Consider the following 20,000-nt stretch of genomic DNA (forward strand, 5'->3'; position numbering starts at 1 on the left):
TGCACCACATTTTGGACACTCGTGAAGGTCTTCATACTCATTTCGATATAATATACAATCATTTGGGCACGCGTGTATTCTTTGAACTCCCAAATCAACTGGGCACAATATTTTCTTCGCTTCGTAAATATTGGGTGGTATCTCGTTTCCTTCCGGAAGCATTTCTTTTAAAGTTTGTAATAGCTCAGTAAAACTTCTATCACTCCAACCGTTAGATGCTTTAAGGTTATACAATTTTAATACACCTTTCAATTTTGAAAATTTAGAACAACCAGGATACAATTCCTTATTAGAATCTTCGTACAAATTCTCAAACAAACAATACTGCTTATCATTATCAAAATCCTCTTCTATATCACGTAACATTTGATCAAAATTATCACATTTATCTACCACTATATCATCATTTTCTTCGGTATGATACTCCTGTTGCTCAGTACGAGTACCTACGTCGGTTTCCAATCCCCGTAAGTCATTCCCCTCATCCCCAACGGTATGGTATTCCTGATGCTCAGTACCAGTACCTATGTCGGTTGGAAAACTCTCACCATGCCATATCCAACACTTATATCCTTGCTTGAATCCACGACGGATTAAATGGCTCCTCACTTGGTTCGAGTTGGAAAATTTTTGACCATTGTTACAATCACGACAAGGACACGACATCATTGTACTCCCCTTATTCGCCATATCTTCCATAGCAACTCTGATAAATTCCTCGACACCTGTCGTATATTCATCCGATAGACGTGATGCTTCGTACATCCAACTGCGGTCCATCTGCAATTATAGTGGAACACAATTAATTTAGAACAAGCTTGGGGTACTAAATTATATTCACAGTAAGGCTTACATGGGGCCTGGTTACCATCCTATCCCACTCTTTGAATACTTCGTCTCAGTAGTGACCACTTGGTAGTCGTGTTTTAGTATTTAAGAAAATTTCGGCAGCATTTCCCCTTAGTTCCCCGAGTATTCGGGGAACTAATAAGGAGAAATGCTGCCGAAATTTTCTTAAATACTAAAACACGACTAACAAGTGGTCACATCCTAATTGAGACAAAGTATTCAAAGAGCAGTCCCAAAACGGGGACTATTCAAAATTAATCCCTAATGGATTAATTTTGAACGGGTATCATGACTTAAAGGCATTAATCATGCGGTTTTGGCTCTCAAGACAATACTCTAGCTACATACTTACTACAAATCTATTTAGTCTAGCTATCGAAATACACATTTATGCACAAAACTAATTAAACATGAGTTTTATGTGGTACTTACAACTTTTTTAGATGCCGTACCGAGTGAGATGAAGATCGCTGCACCAAATCTCTCAATAATAGCCAAACTACAAAATTAAACCATCGGAACCTAAATAAGAGATGTATATATATATAACATGGACTTGGCTACGATGCTATATATGGGTTGCATAGAGGCCTCCCGTGCTACGGCTCAATATTTGAGTTTTCAAAATACTCACGGTCGATCCGAACCGTTTATCTTGTTCTCCGTATTAATATGTGTTTGGAGACCAAATTTTACATTTTTTGGAAATTTTTAACTATTTTTTTAGATTTATTGAAAATCGTTGTTTTTCAGACAAATCTGGACCATAAAAAAATAGTAAACAATTTCCAAAAAATGTCAAATTTGGTCTCCAAACACATATTAATACGGAGAACAAGATAAACGGTTCGGATCGACCGTGAGTATTTTGAAAACTCAAATATTGAGCCGTAGCACGGGAGGCCTCTATGCAACCCATAGCATATTAGCCAAATACTATATAACATATATATGATGCATGCTATATATGGGTATATATCAAAAGCTCAAATATAGCATGCATGTGCAAATATAGTTATATCAAAAATTCATATATATCATGAATTTGCTCATCTTCACATATAAAGAAAAGCTTAAAATATAAAAATGTATTAAAACCTAAAAGATAGATTAGGGTTTATAAAATGGGCCGAATTAGAACCTAAATTGTGCTAGATCTAACATCAAACTTGAGAAAAGAGATGATTAATCAATTAATGAACCTGAGAACGAAGAGTGAGATAGCTGATCAATGCCCAGTAAGATAGCTGCTGCGCCAAGCAATGGAGGAAGAAGAAAGAAAAATGATTCTGTGAAGAATCAGACTTCGGGATAAAGCTAAATAAGAACTATCAGCATCGGTTCTAAGCTTAGAACCGATGCTGATACTTTACAATCAGAATCGGTTCTAAGCTTAAAACCGATGCTGATAGTATCAGCATCGGTTTTAAGCTTAGAACCGATGCTGATACTTTACAATCAGAATCGGTTCTAAACTTAGAACCGATGCTGATAGTATCAGCATCGGTTTTAATATTAGAACCGATGCTGATAGTTCATGTGCTGTGCTTTCATTAGCTTTTAGTATCGGTTTTAGTGATAGAACCGATTCAGGTAGGTATTAGTATCGGTTGGTCAGTACACCCGATCCAGATAAGCCGATCCTGATTCCTGTTTTTCCACTAGAGATTAATTATTTTCACATTAGTAAAAAATCCAATACAAACATATGTGATGTATGTGAAAGGCTAGCTGTTGTTTGAAGTTGTGTTTATTTTGAAATCAAAAGATAAGAGAAATATATGAACATTATTTATACTTGTAAAAAAGGAAAGAAATATAAATGTGAAATAATTTAAAATTGGAGAAACGGGGATTTAAAATGGGTGAATTCACAATGACTTAAGTATTTCTTATTTATTTTTCTTGACTGATAGAGTTGCCATTTCAGTGCAGTTTGAACATTGGAGGGAGTTATTATCTTTTGTTTCTTTAGTTGTTGTTTTACGAGAGGGTTGGTGGAATTGGAAACTATATGTGATAGCTTTTCCACTTTTAGTTAAGAACAAAAGAAATATTGATTGCTCGTTTGTGTGAAGTAAAGTAAAATGTAGGAAAAATACAAAAAAATATTGAAGAAAATACAGTTTTAGTAGGGTACCGCATGTGGTACCCACCCATTATCAAGCCCTTGATCAGCCTTGGGTCCGGGTATAAAATTTAATTGGATCCGATCCACTAATAGGTGCTACACGGCATTGTTCACTACATCTTTTTTTTTTTTTTTCTAATAACATTTGTTTATTGTATCATATTAAAGGATTGTACATAATTTTGTTATATCTGATCCACTAATAGTTGCCTCGCGGCATTGTTCAGTGTATCTTTTTTTCCTATTGACATTTATTCACCGTATCAAATTGATGGATAGTATGGAATTTAATTGGATCTAATCCACTAATGGTTGCAACGTGACATTCTTCATTGTATCTTTTTTTATTAAGATTTGTTCACTATATCAAATTGAATGATTTTGCAGAATTTAATTGGATCAGAACTACTATTGCTTTTTACGTGGCATCGTACATTATAGTTCTTCTATTAACATTTATTCATTTAATCAAATTGAAGTATTACTCAACATTTAATTGAACCTAACCTACAAATAGTTCTTATGTGGCATTATTCACGGTATCTTTTCTTTTTTTTGGCATTGTTTTCTACGTCGCATCGTACACTATATCTCTTTCTTCTACTGACATTTGTTCATTTAATCAAATTGTAGTATTATTCAGCATTTAATTGAACCTATGCTACTAATGGTTCTTATGTGGCATTATTCACGGTATCTTTTCTTTTTCTATGGCATTGTGGTCATTTCAGTGCGGTTTGGACATTGGAGGGAGTTTATATTATCTTTTGTTTTCTTTAGTTGTTGTTTTGCGAGAGGGTTGGTTGTATTGGAAAGTGTACGAGATAGCTTTCCCACTTTTAGTTAAGAACAAAACAAATATGGATTGCTCGTTTATGTGAAGTAAAGTAAAATGTAGGAAAAATCCAAAAAATATTGAAAAAAGTTACAGTTTTAGTAGGCTACTGCATGTGGTGTTACATTCTGAAATTTTAAAACATGATTAAATGGATAAATCGATCATTTGACTTAAATAAAAAGTTTAATTAATTTAAACGATCGTTCAGAAATTTTCTGACCGACTAAAACGAAACTGAAATTTCGTAAAAATAAATAAGGTATGAAATTATGTATAACAAAATTTAGAGATTTAGAAATAAAATAAAATATAGCAATATGAATAAAATTATAATTAATCGGTAAGTTGGAAACTTAGAAAATCCGTTACAATTCCTTTGAATTTTTAGAAAAGAAGAAATTGATTTAATTGGATTCGTGTGAATAAATAAGTAATTGAATTCCAAATAAAAGTACAAAATATTCATATGAAATTAATTGCAAAATTTTACGAAACTTCGATTTGAATTAGAGTAGAAACAGATTTCTTAAACCAATTAAATGACCTTATTGAAATTCTGGGTTTGTTTGTACCTTTGGATTTAATCTAACACGGATCTTAAATACTGTAATTTAAATGCTGGGAGTATATCAACCTCTCATCTTGATCCAGCACGAATCTTAAAGCCACCCAATTTAATCCCTCCATCTCTATTTCTCTCCTCTCCCTCCCAACCCGTGACAGACCCACCCCCCTCCCCATCCCGTCCCCTCTCTTCTCTTCTACGCCAAAGCCAAGAGGGCCCCGCCCTCCCCTCTCCCGTCGCCGGCGATCCCCACCGGAACCGCCCCCGTTCTCTCCTCTCCTTCCCTGTCCGTGAGCCCCAGCCCCTCCCGCCCCCTTCTTCTCTGCAGCGCCAAAAACAGGGGCCTCCGCCCCCTCCCCTTCCGCCGCTGCCACGGCCAGCAGAGCCGCCGCCGCCCCACTGCTCTTCTCTCTCTCTTTCTCGGTTCGGAAAAGCCACAGCCGCCCCTTCTCTCTCTCGGTTTCTGCCCTCCCCTCCCCTCCCTTGAAACCCTAGAAACTAGGGTTTAGGCTTGGTGCTGCCTCGGTGTTTGATTGGAGCTGTCCCTGTGCGAAATTGGTGCTTGAAGACGCATGAAATTGGTAGTGTTGATCTGCTCCGACGGCCGTGAGACGGGACAATATTCGATGTTTTCTCTTTCGGTTAATTTCTAAAATTCTTGATTTGTGTTTTGATGAATTGATTAATGTCGTAGGATGTGAATTTGTTAAGTTTCGAGTACGGGTTGTTGATTTTCCCGACTCGATCGAATTGCTCGAATAAATTAAGTATAAGGGGTTATATTGCAAAATTATTTTATTAATGGTCGGAATTGTAAAATATAGAACCATGGTGATTTGTATGAATTAAAGGGACTAAAATGTAAGAAATGATTTGTTTGAAATGGTGGCCGGCCATATGTGAAATTATATTGAATTGGTATTGAACACCTTAAATATTCTAAGTGTTGGTATCAGTTTAATTGTGTTATTAGTTTATTAATTATTTGAAGTTACATGGACTGAATTGTTGAAATTGAAATATAACATAGTTCAAAAATGAATTATGAATCTCAAAATTTAGATTAGATTTGGACGGTTTTAATTTAAAATGATTTGGACTGTACATATATGGATTGTCAGAGTGAATATGAATTGGAGTGGATTTATTGGACGTGATTTTAGACTATTAGATTAAAATAAATATAAAGGAAACAAATAATATAATAATTGATAAACCATGTTCTTATTTATAAATGATGTATTGTTATTAAATTAAATCCAGATTGAGGGTGATTATAGATGTGACATATTATATGCATGGCTTGATATTATGAAGTCCTATATGGCTCTAAAATGTAAATAAATTAAATGGAGGGTTGTTTTGTGCAAAATACAAGCCTTGGGATATACTTGAATCGAATTGAAATGATTGATTGTTTTGGGCCTTAATAAATTGGACTTGTAATTTCATAAGCCTTGTAATATTGAAATGGATATGACATGATGTGTATATGTAAAATTTGAATTGGACTTGAATTAAAATGATTATAAATGAGCCGAAAGGTATAAAAGAATTGACGAATTGAAAGACGGCTTTTGGAAATTAAGTTTTGAGAATGTAACCGAACTAAACCAAGTAATCGTATAATATAGGTGTAGGCTCAGTCGAGCCAGATTTCGCGAGGCAATTCGAGACGCCTGATCTTTAAATTAAGCGGTACGCTCGTCATAATAAGGTGCGGGATTCTTGGACTTGTTTGATACTTTATTTTCAGGAATTAAACTGTGTATTCGTTTGTCATGTTGAATATCATTGATTGCATCTGAATTGTGTAGAGCATTTGCATAGCCTAATCAAATTAAACTCGAATTGATCTGAATTGAATGATTTGCATGCTGGTATGGTTATAGGTTATGTTGATCTATTGTGATCTGATTTTGATTGAAAGTCACCACGAACTAAATGATTTGATGTGTATGTGAATGGATTTACGAAGTTAAGCACTTGGATCCAATGAATTTGCCAAGTCGGGCTGTATGCTGACTTGGATTCCCAGGATCCTAAATGGCCTTAGGTGAACGGCCCTCGATATTCCCAGTACCGGTTGGGACGAGGGAGGGTGATTATGTTATGAGATGTGATTGGAAATCGTGGGTGACATGTGTAACGTCTATGGCTCGGTGGCATTCTCCTACGTGTTAATGCATTTGAAAGGTCAATTGAATATTACGACTGTTGGAATGATTCCAAAGTGAATTTTCTTTATGTGATTCGAACCAGACCTTAATAAACGGTTAAGCCAAGTGATTACAGATGGGTGTCAGATAAAGGGTCCAGCGGTTGGCCATCTGTAGGTGTCAGTAACCCTACAGATGTGGGTTTGATAAATGTTCAGCTCGAAAGAACATCTGTAATTGCTACAAGCCCTAATGAACTGAGTTATGAATCGAGTTAAGCCAGAATATATGTTGTGTTTGAAATTCATCTTGGAAATTCCGTAAACTGTGTTGCAGGTTGATTAAACTGTTGTCGTGCATTGGCATTCTGTTATTTATGTTTATGAATATATATCTGTTTGAACTGTTATTGGTTTGGGTTTCATTTTTGAATATAGAGTTTGATTGCAAGTCCAATAATCTAAACTGTGGCAAATTTCGCACTGAGGATTTATTCTCACCCCCACCCTCCCGATTATTTTCAGGTTTGTTACTCGGACGCAGCGAATGAGGATATTGGTAATGCATATAAAAGATCCACTGCCTTGCGTGTATATGTGACGATTGATTTATACACGCGGCAGGCTGTCAGACCCCCGGTGGATTTGGGGTGTGACATGTGGTACCCACCCTTTATCAAGCCCTGGATCAGCCTGTGTCCTTTTGTAAAACGTATCACAGAACTCTGTGGATAGTTTCATTGAATCCTATAAATCGATAAAAAACATTCAAATTTGAATTTTTTTTTCAAATTTGCATCTAGTTGCTACTTGCAATTTTTTTGTATTCTATAAACCTGATCACATAATTCTGTTGAATATTTTGTTGAATACTGTAAACAAGTAAAAAAATTCAATAATATATATTGTTTAATTCGATAAACCTTATCACATGACTCTGTAAACCGTTTCATTGAATATTGTAAACCAATAATAGATCCGATTCACTAATAGTTGCCACGTGGAATTGTTCATTGTATATTTTTTTCCCTATTGACATTTATTCACCGTATCAAATTGATTGATAGTATGGAATTTAATTGGATCTGATCCACTAATGTTTGTGACGTGACATTGTTCATTGTATATATATATATATTTTTTTTTTTTATGAACATTTGTTCATTATATCAAATTGAAAGATTTTGCAGAATTTATTTGAATCTGAACCACTATTGCATTCTATGTGGCATCGTACATTGTCTTTTTTCTAGTGACCTTTGTTCATTGAATCAAATTGAAGGATTACACAGCATCTAATTGAACCTAACCTACTAATGGTTCCCACGAGGCATTGTTCACTGTATCTTTTATTTTTCTTTGACATTTGTTTACTTTACGTATCAAATTCAATGGTAGTATTGAATTTAGTCTGATTGGATACCAACAAATAGTTGCTATATCGTGTTGTTCACTGTATCTTTCTTTCAACATTTGTTCATTGTATCAAATTGAAGGGTTGTATATCTTTTAATTAGATCCGACCCTTAATACTGTCACTGTTCACTATATATTTGTATTCAACTGACATTTTTTCTCCACATCAAATTGAAGAATTATAAAAAACTTAATTTGATCCGACCCACTCATGTTTGCAACCAGGGATTGTTCACTATATCAAATTAAAGGATTGTACATAATTGAACTGGACCAAACCCATTAATGGTTTTTACGTGGCTTTTTTCTGTGGACATTATTTCCTTGTATCAAATTGAAGAATTTTACGTATATGGATCTGTTCCACTAGTGGTTGCTACATGGAAATTGATTATATCTTTTATTATTGACATTTGTGCCGTATATCAAATTGCAGGATTGTATAGAATTTATTTAGATCCGACCCAATAAGGATTGTGGTGTAGCATTGTTCAGTGGATCTTTCCGTTTTCCTTTTTTTTTTTTTTATATTTGTTCACTTTATTAGGGAGAAAAAAAAAATTTAGTACACCCATAGAATTAATTGGATCCAACCCACTAATTATTGTGACGTGTCATTATTTACTGTATCAAAGAAATTAGTAGCTATATTCTCTCAATACTGCTCTCCCCCTCGGCCTTCTCTCTCTCTCTCTCTCTCTCAAGGAGCATTTTTTAAGGTATCTCTATCTTTTGCATGCTCTGTCGTGGGTTTTTCATTTATATTTAGTAGTCAAAATTGTAGAGGATTAGTGAAGAAAAATTGTATATTTTGTTAAAATTAAGTTGTGGTATTGTTCGTTTTGCCGAATTTGAGATCATTAAGATCTTGTTTTACCTAATATTTGTTTCTTCAATTAATAAATAATATTTTTCAGATTTTTCCTGATAATTGCTGGTTTATACTTATTATGTAATTTATATTGATAGAAATTGATGCAAATAGTAGTAATTTTTTTTTTATAAATTTTACCTAATTAGAACCAAAATTCAAAGGTATATATTCATCTATATTGGTCGTGTGAACGGTTCAGTAGCTTGCAACTTAGATTACATAATTTCGATACGAAATTCTTTTTAGTTGTTTCAAATATGCTATTCGGATTGAAATTTTAGATTACTTTTAAAAATAGTCGATTCCCAATTTGTTCTTTCCTAATTAATTTATTCTGTTAAATTTTGGACTAATAAAATAAATATTTTACAAAACCCCAATTATGTGAAAAATATTTATCTGACAGTTATTGTAATTCATATTTTTGCTAATCTTTGCCAGAAGGTTAGGGTTAGGGCTTCATATCTGGTATATGCTTCGGGATAGGTTTTACATAAGACAGAATCTGTCCCCTTTTCTTGCTCGACAAAGGAAAAGGGGTAAAAATAATGAAAGGTCGTCGTACTGTTCTTAATTCAACATGCATATTATTACAGATCAATGGCAGCCTCCTTTGATCCAGCAACTGTATTGGACCCGGTCCCGATCTCCTTTGCGCCACCTTACACTGAAGGTGTCCCCATCGGGACTGCTAATCCAGCTCTTGATGAATCCAAAGCTAATGACGAATCACCCTCTGTCTCAATGAAGTCAAAAAAGGAGAAGAAGAGGAAAACTGACAAAGATTTCCCATCCGTCTCTTCTGAGTTCAAACGGCCAGATTGGCTTCCACAAGAATGGATAATCATTGAGCGCGTAAGACATGGAGGAAAAACAGCTGGCATGAAGGACAAGGTTATATTTGTTTTTATATCTATGTTATCCCTGTATTCGTTTAAATTACCTCTATGTCTGAATTTAAATTTTTGAAGGTTTTAAGGTTTGGTATAACTTCCTTTGTAATAATGATGGATTCTGATTTTTAATTTAGTAAAATCAATTATGTCGGTTCTTCTGTGTTTCATTAGAAAATTTGTGCAGACATTTAGTGTTATATTATTTGTATTCTTTCAAACTGAATATCATATCAGGGTTGTACAAATGACATTTTATTTTATGGCAGTTCCAAATTCTGTGAAACTCCCTCCTTTTACACAATATAACACTATGTTTGTACCGAACAAGGGTTTCGCAAAAACTTTCTGCGAATTTCTTAGTTGTAAATATTTGCAATTTCAGATGCCATTTCAGTCCGTCCTCTTTTCCATATTACTTAATTAGTAATTTTATTGACAAAACATGCCATTGCTAATATAACTATCTCACTTCTATTAATTGCAGTACTATATCGACCCAAGTACTCGCAAAAAGTTCAGATCACAAGTAGAGGTGCGCCGTCACCTTGGGTTGTTAGATGATCATCCGAAAGCAAAGGTGAGTTATAGAACTTCACAAATATATATTTTTTAGCAAAAACATACTTTGGTGTACTGTATAAGAAAGGTTTCAAACATCAATATACAAAAAAAAAATTGCTAAATTCAGGAGGAGGAAACGTATGTCTTGACAAACAATGATGATTGAGATGTGTATCGGCACTCACTAAAAAATACCACATGTCAGTAACTTAGCTCTAGGGCTCATAAACTGAGTGTTAGTGGACCCCTATTTAGTACTAATTCCATTATTAGATGGTGGATGGTTACATATGAGGTTTTATTTGTACCTCAGTCAAATAAAGAAGATCCTCGACAACATATGCATGAATATACCAAACATGAAACATGAGGAATTCGAGAGAGGTATGCAAAGAGTAATTGGAGAGAATCAGATGATGTACCCAAATTCCCTGAAGAGCTGCCAGAAATTAAGTATAATTGACATAGTATATATTGATGCTATAAGAAGCAATGAAAGCTACCTATTTTCCACTAACTTGAATATTATTTTTCTTTGTAAATAGGATGGTGGGTCATCATCTAGTTCTTATCGACCTGCTGAGGCACCAATGGAAGAGCCTAAAGACGTTGTGAAATAATTACTCGTATTATTATAAATATAATTCTAGAATTTTCAGAGAAGCTTTTCTGGAGTTATTCATTTAGAGTTAACTTAGATTTTCAAAGACATTTCAGAGTCCATATTATATTCTAGTTCTCTTCCAGTTACTCCCTTTACTGATTGCTTCAATATTTTAATCTGGACATGCCCTAATTTTTATTTTATTTTTTTGACAAAGAAAAAAGGGTCTAGCCCTTGTTTCATTAATCATTTTGGAGTTACAAAAGATATGTAACTAAATAAGAAAAGCAATAAATTCTGCTCAAACATTTGAGCATAAAGCAAATGAAAAGAAACTAAAGAAAACATAATGAAATAGAAAATAAATTTAAAAAACCAAAATTGAAGTATTAAGTAAAATAAGCTAATTTATTCTTGGTGAGCTCCTGTTAATAAACTATATCTCCATTGTGCTTCCACTTGTTGGGATAGTTGCAGTAAATTGCAGTATTCTTCTCTAAAAGTTCTGCTACAGCGTTCCCTCCATATTACAAATTGTGTGATTAACAAGATGGATCTTTCTTTCTTGCTGAACTTTGATTCCTTGAGACTCACTACAGTGTTTTCATTCCCATATGATATTCCTCCAGGTATTTTAACCTTCATCCTTAATTCTATTATCCTGTATAATAGCTTTGCTTGCACACATTCACTGAATAAATGTGAAACCGATTCAAATTGTACCTTGCACATGATACATCTGTTGGTGAGACACCATCCCCGTCTATTTAAATTATCGACCGTCAGTATTTTATTGAAGCACAATAACCATGCAAAAACCTTGAACCTTGGAGGCGCCTTCAATTTCCATATTCTATGGACCGTTTCCTTTCTACTCGGTCTGTTCATTATCGCTTGATATGCTGATTTCACTGTAAAAATTCCTCCTTCTGTCCATCTCCATTTAATTCCATCTTCTGTTTGTGATAACTGCACCATTGATGTAGTGATTGCATTCTCTAAGTTTATCATTTCACTTGTTGCTTCCTCTGAAAGGTTATGTATGAAGCAATTTTGAAAAGAACCCGAATTGAAAACTTCTTGCAGTGTTGTTTCATTATCCAATGCATATGTATATAAGTTTGGATAATCTTGGCATAGTAATCCTAAACCCCAGTTCTCCATCCAGAATCGTATGGTAGAACCATCTCCTGGCAATCTTATCATTGATATGATAAACTTGGAATATATACCCTTCAAAGTTTTATTGAAGAAGTATGAGTTCGGATAAGGCCTTTGCAAACCATTTGTGATCTTGAATATTGTCTTCCACAATCTCTGTTTCGGTTCAATCCATTGCCATAACCATTTCATTAGCAATGCCTCATTAAACATGGCCAGATCCATCACACCTAAACCGCCCATCTTCTTTGGTTTGCATACCATTTCCCAATTCGCTAAGTTCAATTTTTTTGTTGTTGGACTTGCACCATGCCACAAGAAACGCCTCCTTATCTTATCAATTTCTTTTAAAACCCATTTTGGTAATACAAAAACCGTCATGTAATATATTGGCAGAGAGGAGAGCACATTATTAAGAAGCACCAATCTTCCGGCAATTGACAATTGCTTTGCTGACCATCCCGCTAATCTTCTCTGAAATCTGTTTATTAAGGGAAGAAATGCTTGTTTGTTTAATGATTTGTAGGATAGAGGAAGACCCAGATATGTGAATGGGAAGCTACCCAGTCTACATCCAATCGTTTGTGCCAAAACTGGTCCCTGTGTTTCTGAGTTTTGTGTGAGCAACAGTTCAGATTTTTGTAAGTTTACTTGAAGACCCGAGATATTTTTGAAGGCCGCAAAAGCAATTGCAAGTATCTATAGTTGTTGAATCTCCGGTTTGACAAAAAACAATGCATCGTCAGCATATAATAGACACGGCTTCATTCCATGATATGGCAACCTTATCGCCCCATTATTTACCAATTTTTTAAACCACCTCGAGATAAAATCCATAGAAATAATAAACAAAAATGGCGACAATGGATCACCTTGTCTCACCCCTCTCTTGAGATTAATCTTCTTTCCTAATTTACTGTAAATAATAAACAAAAATGGCGACAATGGCGACAATGGATCACCTTGTCTCACCTTGTCTCACCCCTCTCTTGAGATTAATCTTCTTTCCTAATAATAAACAAAAATGGCGACAATGGATCACCTTGGATCACCTTGTCTCACCCCTCTCTCAAGATTAATCTTCTTGAGATAAAATCCATATAATGGATCACCTTGTCTCACCCCTAATTTTTATTTTAGTTTATTTAATTTATTTTTCTGCAGTCCCTTATTTTGCTGAGCACCGTAGGGACACATCAACACAGAACTATGATGCTTAAGAACTACTATTTCATGTTTAAAAAAAAAATCAATCAGAACTATGATGCTTCATATATATGTACTGAAGAAATTGTTGGAAATAGTAAAATTAATCAATTGGTCAAATGGTTAAGGTAAATGTATATGAGTTTTCTAGATAGATTAAATGTTTTGGTTTTCTAGACTCATGTTGGGTTGTACAATTCATGCATTTGATATTTGTGTCTTGTTTAATGACATTTATATATGTTCTAGGGTATCTAGAAAGCATCATGCACGTATAGCCTATAAATTGAGATTTTGTAACTTGTAAGAGAATATATGAGTAAGAGAATATTGAAAATAGAAGTTAAATTCGAGTCATAGAGTGATCTCTCCTCCACTGTTAAATATATTAAATTGATAACAAATACCAACATAAATACTTTAAAACCATTTACATTGTACACAAAAAAAATTTACAGTAAATAAGACTGTAATTTTTTATACCTCGAGCCATATATATTAAATAAAACTGAAAGTTTGTTTTTCATACTTCTAACAATATTATAATATAATTGATGGTAAACCATGCTATAAACATGGAAGCCTTGAAGGATATTGTTTTAATCAAATGTCAAAATAAAATTAAGTAAATGGTGATGAAAGCCAGAGCTCTGCTTCATTTGACAACAACAGTGATATGAACAATCTGACAAAAATGTTATCAATCTTGATAATAGCATATAATCAATTCCCTGCACTTTACATGGAAGTGGTAAACCAAAAGATGAGGCTTCAGGTCATCTCAAATTGTAAGAACTTCAACGAGTCCCAAGCAGATCTGGGTCACTTAAAATTAGTGGACATTTTTCCTATATATGTAGTGCCAATTCTATAACTTGGGAGCTTTTTCAGAGTACAGTCAGGCCAAATTTCTTTTCAAAGTAATCAGAAAAGAAAATAATCAAACTGTAAAATTTACAAAATTATCAACATATTATTAATAGCAATATAAATCCGTTCGAGGACTAGAACTTCTTCGCTTATCTTTTAAAGAGGAAATATGGTCCAGGAGATCAACCACAAAGGAAGAAACTGGTGGAGGAATGATGTTGTATTAGACATGAAAATTTAAGGCATGTACCTTTTGACATATGTGAGAAATCATGACTATCAAGACTGGTGGCCATGAGAAGCATTTACTTACAGCATGTATTTGGCAGAAGCGCAGCATTAGTTTATCTAACATTCATCTGTGAGGAATTGTATTGAATATCGGTCTATATAAAAACGTTTGAACCTTCTCAATGCTTATTTGAGTTAACACTAGCCGCAATGTTCTATTGGATTTTCCAAAACACATCTCTTTTTTCTTCTCTTCAATGAATAAACTTGTTCCACTACTCTGTCCGTAGCTAGGTTTCTTACCATGCATTTTTGATAGTGCGTAAAAATGGTGCACTAACTTCACAAGGCACTATCATAATATTGTTTTTTCTTACTCAATTCATTCATTGAAGTTAGTGCATCATCTTTAAGCACCATCCTATATTGGGCACCATTCAGCTTTTGTTTCTTTGTAATATCGGTGTTACAAAGAAATATAACATTCAAGCTATACTCACTTTTTGCTGATAAAAGAAATTTTATCTCCTTGCTTTGCATGTTGCAGAATATTCCAAAGATTTTTGCAAAAAAGTTCAAAGGGTCCATGAGAGAAAATGTTGAACTTGAAGGTCCAAGCGGATTTACAAGGCATGAAAAAATGATCAGCTCTAATAACAAATTCGCTCAACCATCTGGTTGGAAAGACTTTGTAACAGCTAATTAAATAGATAAAAATGATATTTTAGTATTACAGACAACAGTAACTCTTCTTAAAAGTGCTAATCTTTGATCGGAGTCTATGCCAAAAAGCCGCTCCTTTCTTTGCAAAATAAGATGGTGACAGAGACAGAATCAGAGGAATCGAACGAGAGTTCAATACGAGTAATTGATTCCCTCAAGGTAAGGGTAAAAAAGTGATCATATATGTATCCTCTGGTAGTAGTGACACAGATGAATCTTCTCACGAGATTTCATCACGAGCTGCTAGATGCGCACAACTGGACAAAGAGGTTGTGTTGTAAGAGGAAACAAAGAGGTAGGTATATCTTGATCATATTCGTTATTTTGAACTTTTGAATCTTTTTGGAATTAATGATTTTATTTCATCAAGGAATGTGATTGATTTTTCGAAGATCAATTTATAATATAAGAATACTGGAAACTTATATTATTTTTTAAGTTGTGATAGGGAAGAAAGCATCCTCTTTGAATTAAATAACCCAAATGTCCAAGTTATTTTATAAGTTATTTTACAACGTCATATTTGAAAACCGAGTTTTGGTAATTTCAAAATATATAAATTCTGCACGGCACGAATTCCTAGTTATTCATCAATTATGGAATATATTATGTGGTGGATCTGTAATAAATCAGACTAGGACCTTAAACCTTAAAATTTGGAAGTGAGAACCATAATTGGGTGACGCATTGTCTTACCATATATATTTATAAGGTACAAAAAATCTAAAATTTTATACCTCATATCTCTTAGTAGTACCTGTCAATTAAAATAATATGTTAAATTATTCAAATTCTTAAATTCAATCGTCACAGGAGTGCATTCGTAGTATGATATGCTAAGATGATTCAGTTACATTTATTTAAATTTAAATATAAAAAGGTGTTCTCAACCATAAAATATATATATGTTACAATTCGGTTCCAGTGATGAGCTAGTGGTACAACAACTACCAATTAGCACTTTTTTGGAAAATCAGTTGGCTCAAATTCTTAGCCATAAAAACCTCATAGCAATTAATACTAACAATTTCACAAAAATAATTACCACACAAAGCAAGTTGTTGACTAAAGAAAACATCTTCAAATTGGGAATGACAACCCCAAAAATATTTCTTCAAAATACAAGCACTTCAAATAAGAAAAAGTTGGGGGACCAGAGAAAAAAATTAAACAACTATTTCCAAAATGATTCTGCTAGACTTTAAATTTTGGTAAAAGTTTAAGTAATGATAGTCCAAACTGACCCATAAGTTACATAAGAAAGGCAGGTCTAGGACCAAAATTAACAAGAGATAATGATTTCACATTGACTCCATCTGATCCCCTAAATGACCTTGAAAAATAGGTTTCTTGTGAGACAACGCACCACAGAAATCAAGGATGCAAATGTAAGGCCAGAAATTGAATTGAACAGGCCGAGAGACAATTCAAAAAGGGTGATTAGATTTTGGATAACCTAAAACCCCAACAATATTGACAAACTTCAGTCTCTCAAATAGAGAATAAAAAAGCCCAGTTCATGCTATTATGTTCCTTTTGAGATGATCAAACAAACCGATATTGTAGCCTATCAGCTCAACCTACCACACACATCAGCTCAATTTAGGTAGTATCTATAACACTAGGTAATGAGGCTCATCCATATAGCCTCAAATTCATCAGACACATCCATAATATATACATAATAATATATACGGCAACATATCAACACTTTTGTGTTGATTACGGCCAAGAAAAACTATATAACAATTATTTACCGTTAAGAAACTTTAAAAACAGTTGGTTTTACAAATAATTCATTTCAATTACAATTGGAGAGTAAAATGACCAATCAGCAATTACAAAAAGAAAACAAAGTTTCAGTTTTCAGCAAATTCCTGTTAAAAGTTTAAGTGAATATCAGAATTACCACACATATTTATGAAGAAACTTGTAGTGGATTCTACTCAACAAGGTACATTAACCTGATTTGATATTATAGTTCTATGTACTGAAGTCAAGAAGATAGTTATCTGGCTGTGCACTGACACATAACCCGCAAGTGATCCATGTAGCATATTCATGTTTTCAGCCTCTTGGTTGACCTTTCACCAGACAGCAGCTTGATAACTTCACTTTTCTTATCACCTGTTTGAAGGTTTGAAAAATGTGCAAAGTTTCTGTTGCCTTCAGAGTTCAGTGGGAGTTCAAAATGCCAATGTTCAGGCACCCAACTATGCCGTTGATATTTTGATGGTCCCTCCTATTTTGAAATATAACATAGTACATTAGGTTATTCATATTAAATCTTCTTTCTATTTTATTTTGTTTTTGAGTGGGGGTCGGCAAAAAAGTGTCATTACCTTGAAATAGAAAAAAAATTAAAACACGAGAAAGTTAAATAATTGAAAAAGTATATGTAATATTACCACATCAATTAGGTGTAGAGAATCAATAACAGGAGAATGATGAAGTAAACAAATTAGGTCTTCTAAGGCTTTTTCGTAGAAGCACATTAAGAGTTTGAGATTTCTCAAATTAGGAAACATGGGCATATCTTTTCCTGGCTCCACCAATGGGTGAAATAGATCGAAGTCATTCTATAAAAATATCAGTTCAAGTTAGACCCAAACTAAGTCAAATCTACATATGCTAACACAAACCATGCAGAAAGATCAAATTAAGATAAAAAAAAATTAACATTTGGGATTCTGATTTCTAAATGCAATATTACGTATTGTAGGTGCACTTTCAAGTACATTTAGAATGATACGGGCCTAATTCTGATGCACCTTCGTCAGATGATTTTAACCAGTACTAGCTCTTGCAACAAGGGGTGCAGATAATCTATGTACTATTAAACATGGTGCCTAACCAACTACTTATTAAATTAGAGTTTACGTGTAAGCCTATTTGAGGAAATTAATTCTAATATTCCCTAGGATTGTTTTGGGTGCGCTGATATCTCTTTTTTTTTGACAATGTGGGTGCGCAGATATCTCATTATATCCTTTAAAATATCCACAACCCATTGAGCAGTTAATTTACAAAGCACCAACTAGGTAATTTTAGCGACATAAGGTTCGATGCAGACCTTTCAAGTCCCAATCAAATAAGAGAGCGGAATCAATGATAAAATGCAAGAAAACTAAGCTTCAGTAAATGAACTGATTCAGATTCCATTTTACGTCCAACGATAGAAAACTAAAATTGCAAGGATAATATGGTTTGCTATTGAGAATTATTTTTAACTTCTAATGGGAGGATAGTGCGTGTGTTAGCAATTATCATTTCCCCCTTATATGATCCTCGCATATACATTCAATTTACTATCTAAACAGCAATTAGGCTAGTGTAGAAACAACTTACAAGCTTCCAGGGATGGGTTGCTGCAGGTATAGGCTTTTGATAAGGCGTCCCTATATGAAGAGTCAACTCCGACACATTTCTAATAGTTTTCAGAATGTCATATAAACCTGGCACACAGGTTTCTGCATGTGATATGGTTTCAACAATTGCCTTTCTCAATGCTGGCATCTCTCCATGAAATGTGATCAGTTCCATGAAATTGCCAATGACCAACTCGAGATGCTGAAGTTTAGGCAGGGATAAAGAAATCTTATCAGATGTTGTGAGTTCAAAATTTAGTTTCAGTATCTTCACTGACTGCGAATACAGATCAACAGAATATTTCTGAGGAGGAGTTTCAATGCACAAATATTCCAGATTTCTTTGCTCCATGACGAAAGTTTTCATGTCAGATGTAGATATGTTTGCTTTAATGTGAAGGTATTTGAGTTGAGTTAAGGGGAAATTAGAGGGAACAAGAAGTTGAAATCGGAAGTTCCAGTCCAAATCCACAGTGCTGATGACAAGAGAGTCAAGAGATCCAAAGGATAGGATAAGTGGGAAAAGAGACTCAATGGTACAACTATGGATATGAAGGGATAAATCTCGCAGGCCAAGTGAATAGGCACAATTGAGCCAGTCTGAGATGACAATGATCGGAAAAGGTTTGTACCTTAAGCTTGCCTTGAGACAAAACCCCAGTAATGGAGAAGAAGGATTGCGAAGAAAGAGACAGAGGGAGGTTACATTGTTGAAGAGCAGACCCGGTGGGAAGTCATTGCGGTCGAGCTCAATGGAAGGGGAGAAGGTCCAAAGATCGTGGAAGCGGCGAGCAAGGAGGGAAGTACGGACTGCAGATTTGGTGGGAAGGAAAGAGAGAATCTGTAAAATGAGATGCTCCGGAAGTCCGGAAAGATGATCGATCTCTCCGAGATTGTTGTTTGACATTGTTAATGGGGTAAAACTTTGGGTTTTTGGAGGGTGAATAATGGGTAAAATTTGAATGGGGACTCTTTTGATTCTCTATTATAATTATTTCCGTGCAGAGAGATTAGGAAATAGCACTTTTCTTCTTTTGGGAATTACAATCTTTTTTTGGGAGGTGTAAAAACAGCAGTATGCTACGGATATTGCTACAATGGCGGTGTGCTTGTAAAAATAGCACTATAAAATTTTAGAATGGTAAAATTTGATGGGTACCTTGAAAATTTTATTTAATGTGTCTTTAGAATGATTTATATACATCTCCTGACATCAAATAACACAGTTATTCTTCATGTGATATTTAATGTGTCTTTAGAATGGTCTCTAGTTTTACTGTTTCCTTAAGCCACCATTAGATCAGTGATTTTCAAAGGGCTTAATAAATAGTAAACAAAATATAAAATTTGGTCTTCAAATTAAACACATTTTAATATTGACATCACATCTAACAATTTTGATCGATGTTTTGGACTTCGAAAATTGAAAAAGGGCTTAGTTGCACGGAACCTCTAGAACAATCGATTTGATATTAGCCAACCTCGTTAATGGAAAGCAGACAATCCAATAATAAAATACCAACTTTGTCCACAATTAATTTTTTTCCCA

At 34.2% G+C, this 20,000-nt stretch overlaps 1 protein-coding gene across 1 annotated transcript; it reads right to left on the reverse strand.

The window, feature by feature from the left end:
• Positions 1 to 17,142: 17,142 nt before the first annotated feature.
• Positions 17,143 to 19,358, reverse strand: LOC144548832 (F-box/LRR-repeat protein At3g26922-like). The gene is made up of 3 exons (XM_078297546.1): positions 18,432 to 19,358; positions 17,492 to 17,662; positions 17,143 to 17,325 (listed from the first exon to the last, which is right to left on the reverse strand). Exons 1-3 carry the CDS (start codon positions 19,356 to 19,358, stop codon positions 17,143 to 17,145), a joined length of 1,281 nt encoding a protein of 426 aa, XP_078153672.1.
• Positions 19,359 to 20,000: the final 642 nt, after the last annotated feature.

Source organism: Carex rostrata, chromosome 34 (assembly GCF_964058835.1).
Source record: "Carex rostrata chromosome 34, lpCarRost1.2, whole genome shotgun sequence".
NCBI lineage: Eukaryota > Viridiplantae > Streptophyta > Magnoliopsida > Poales > Cyperaceae > Carex > Carex rostrata.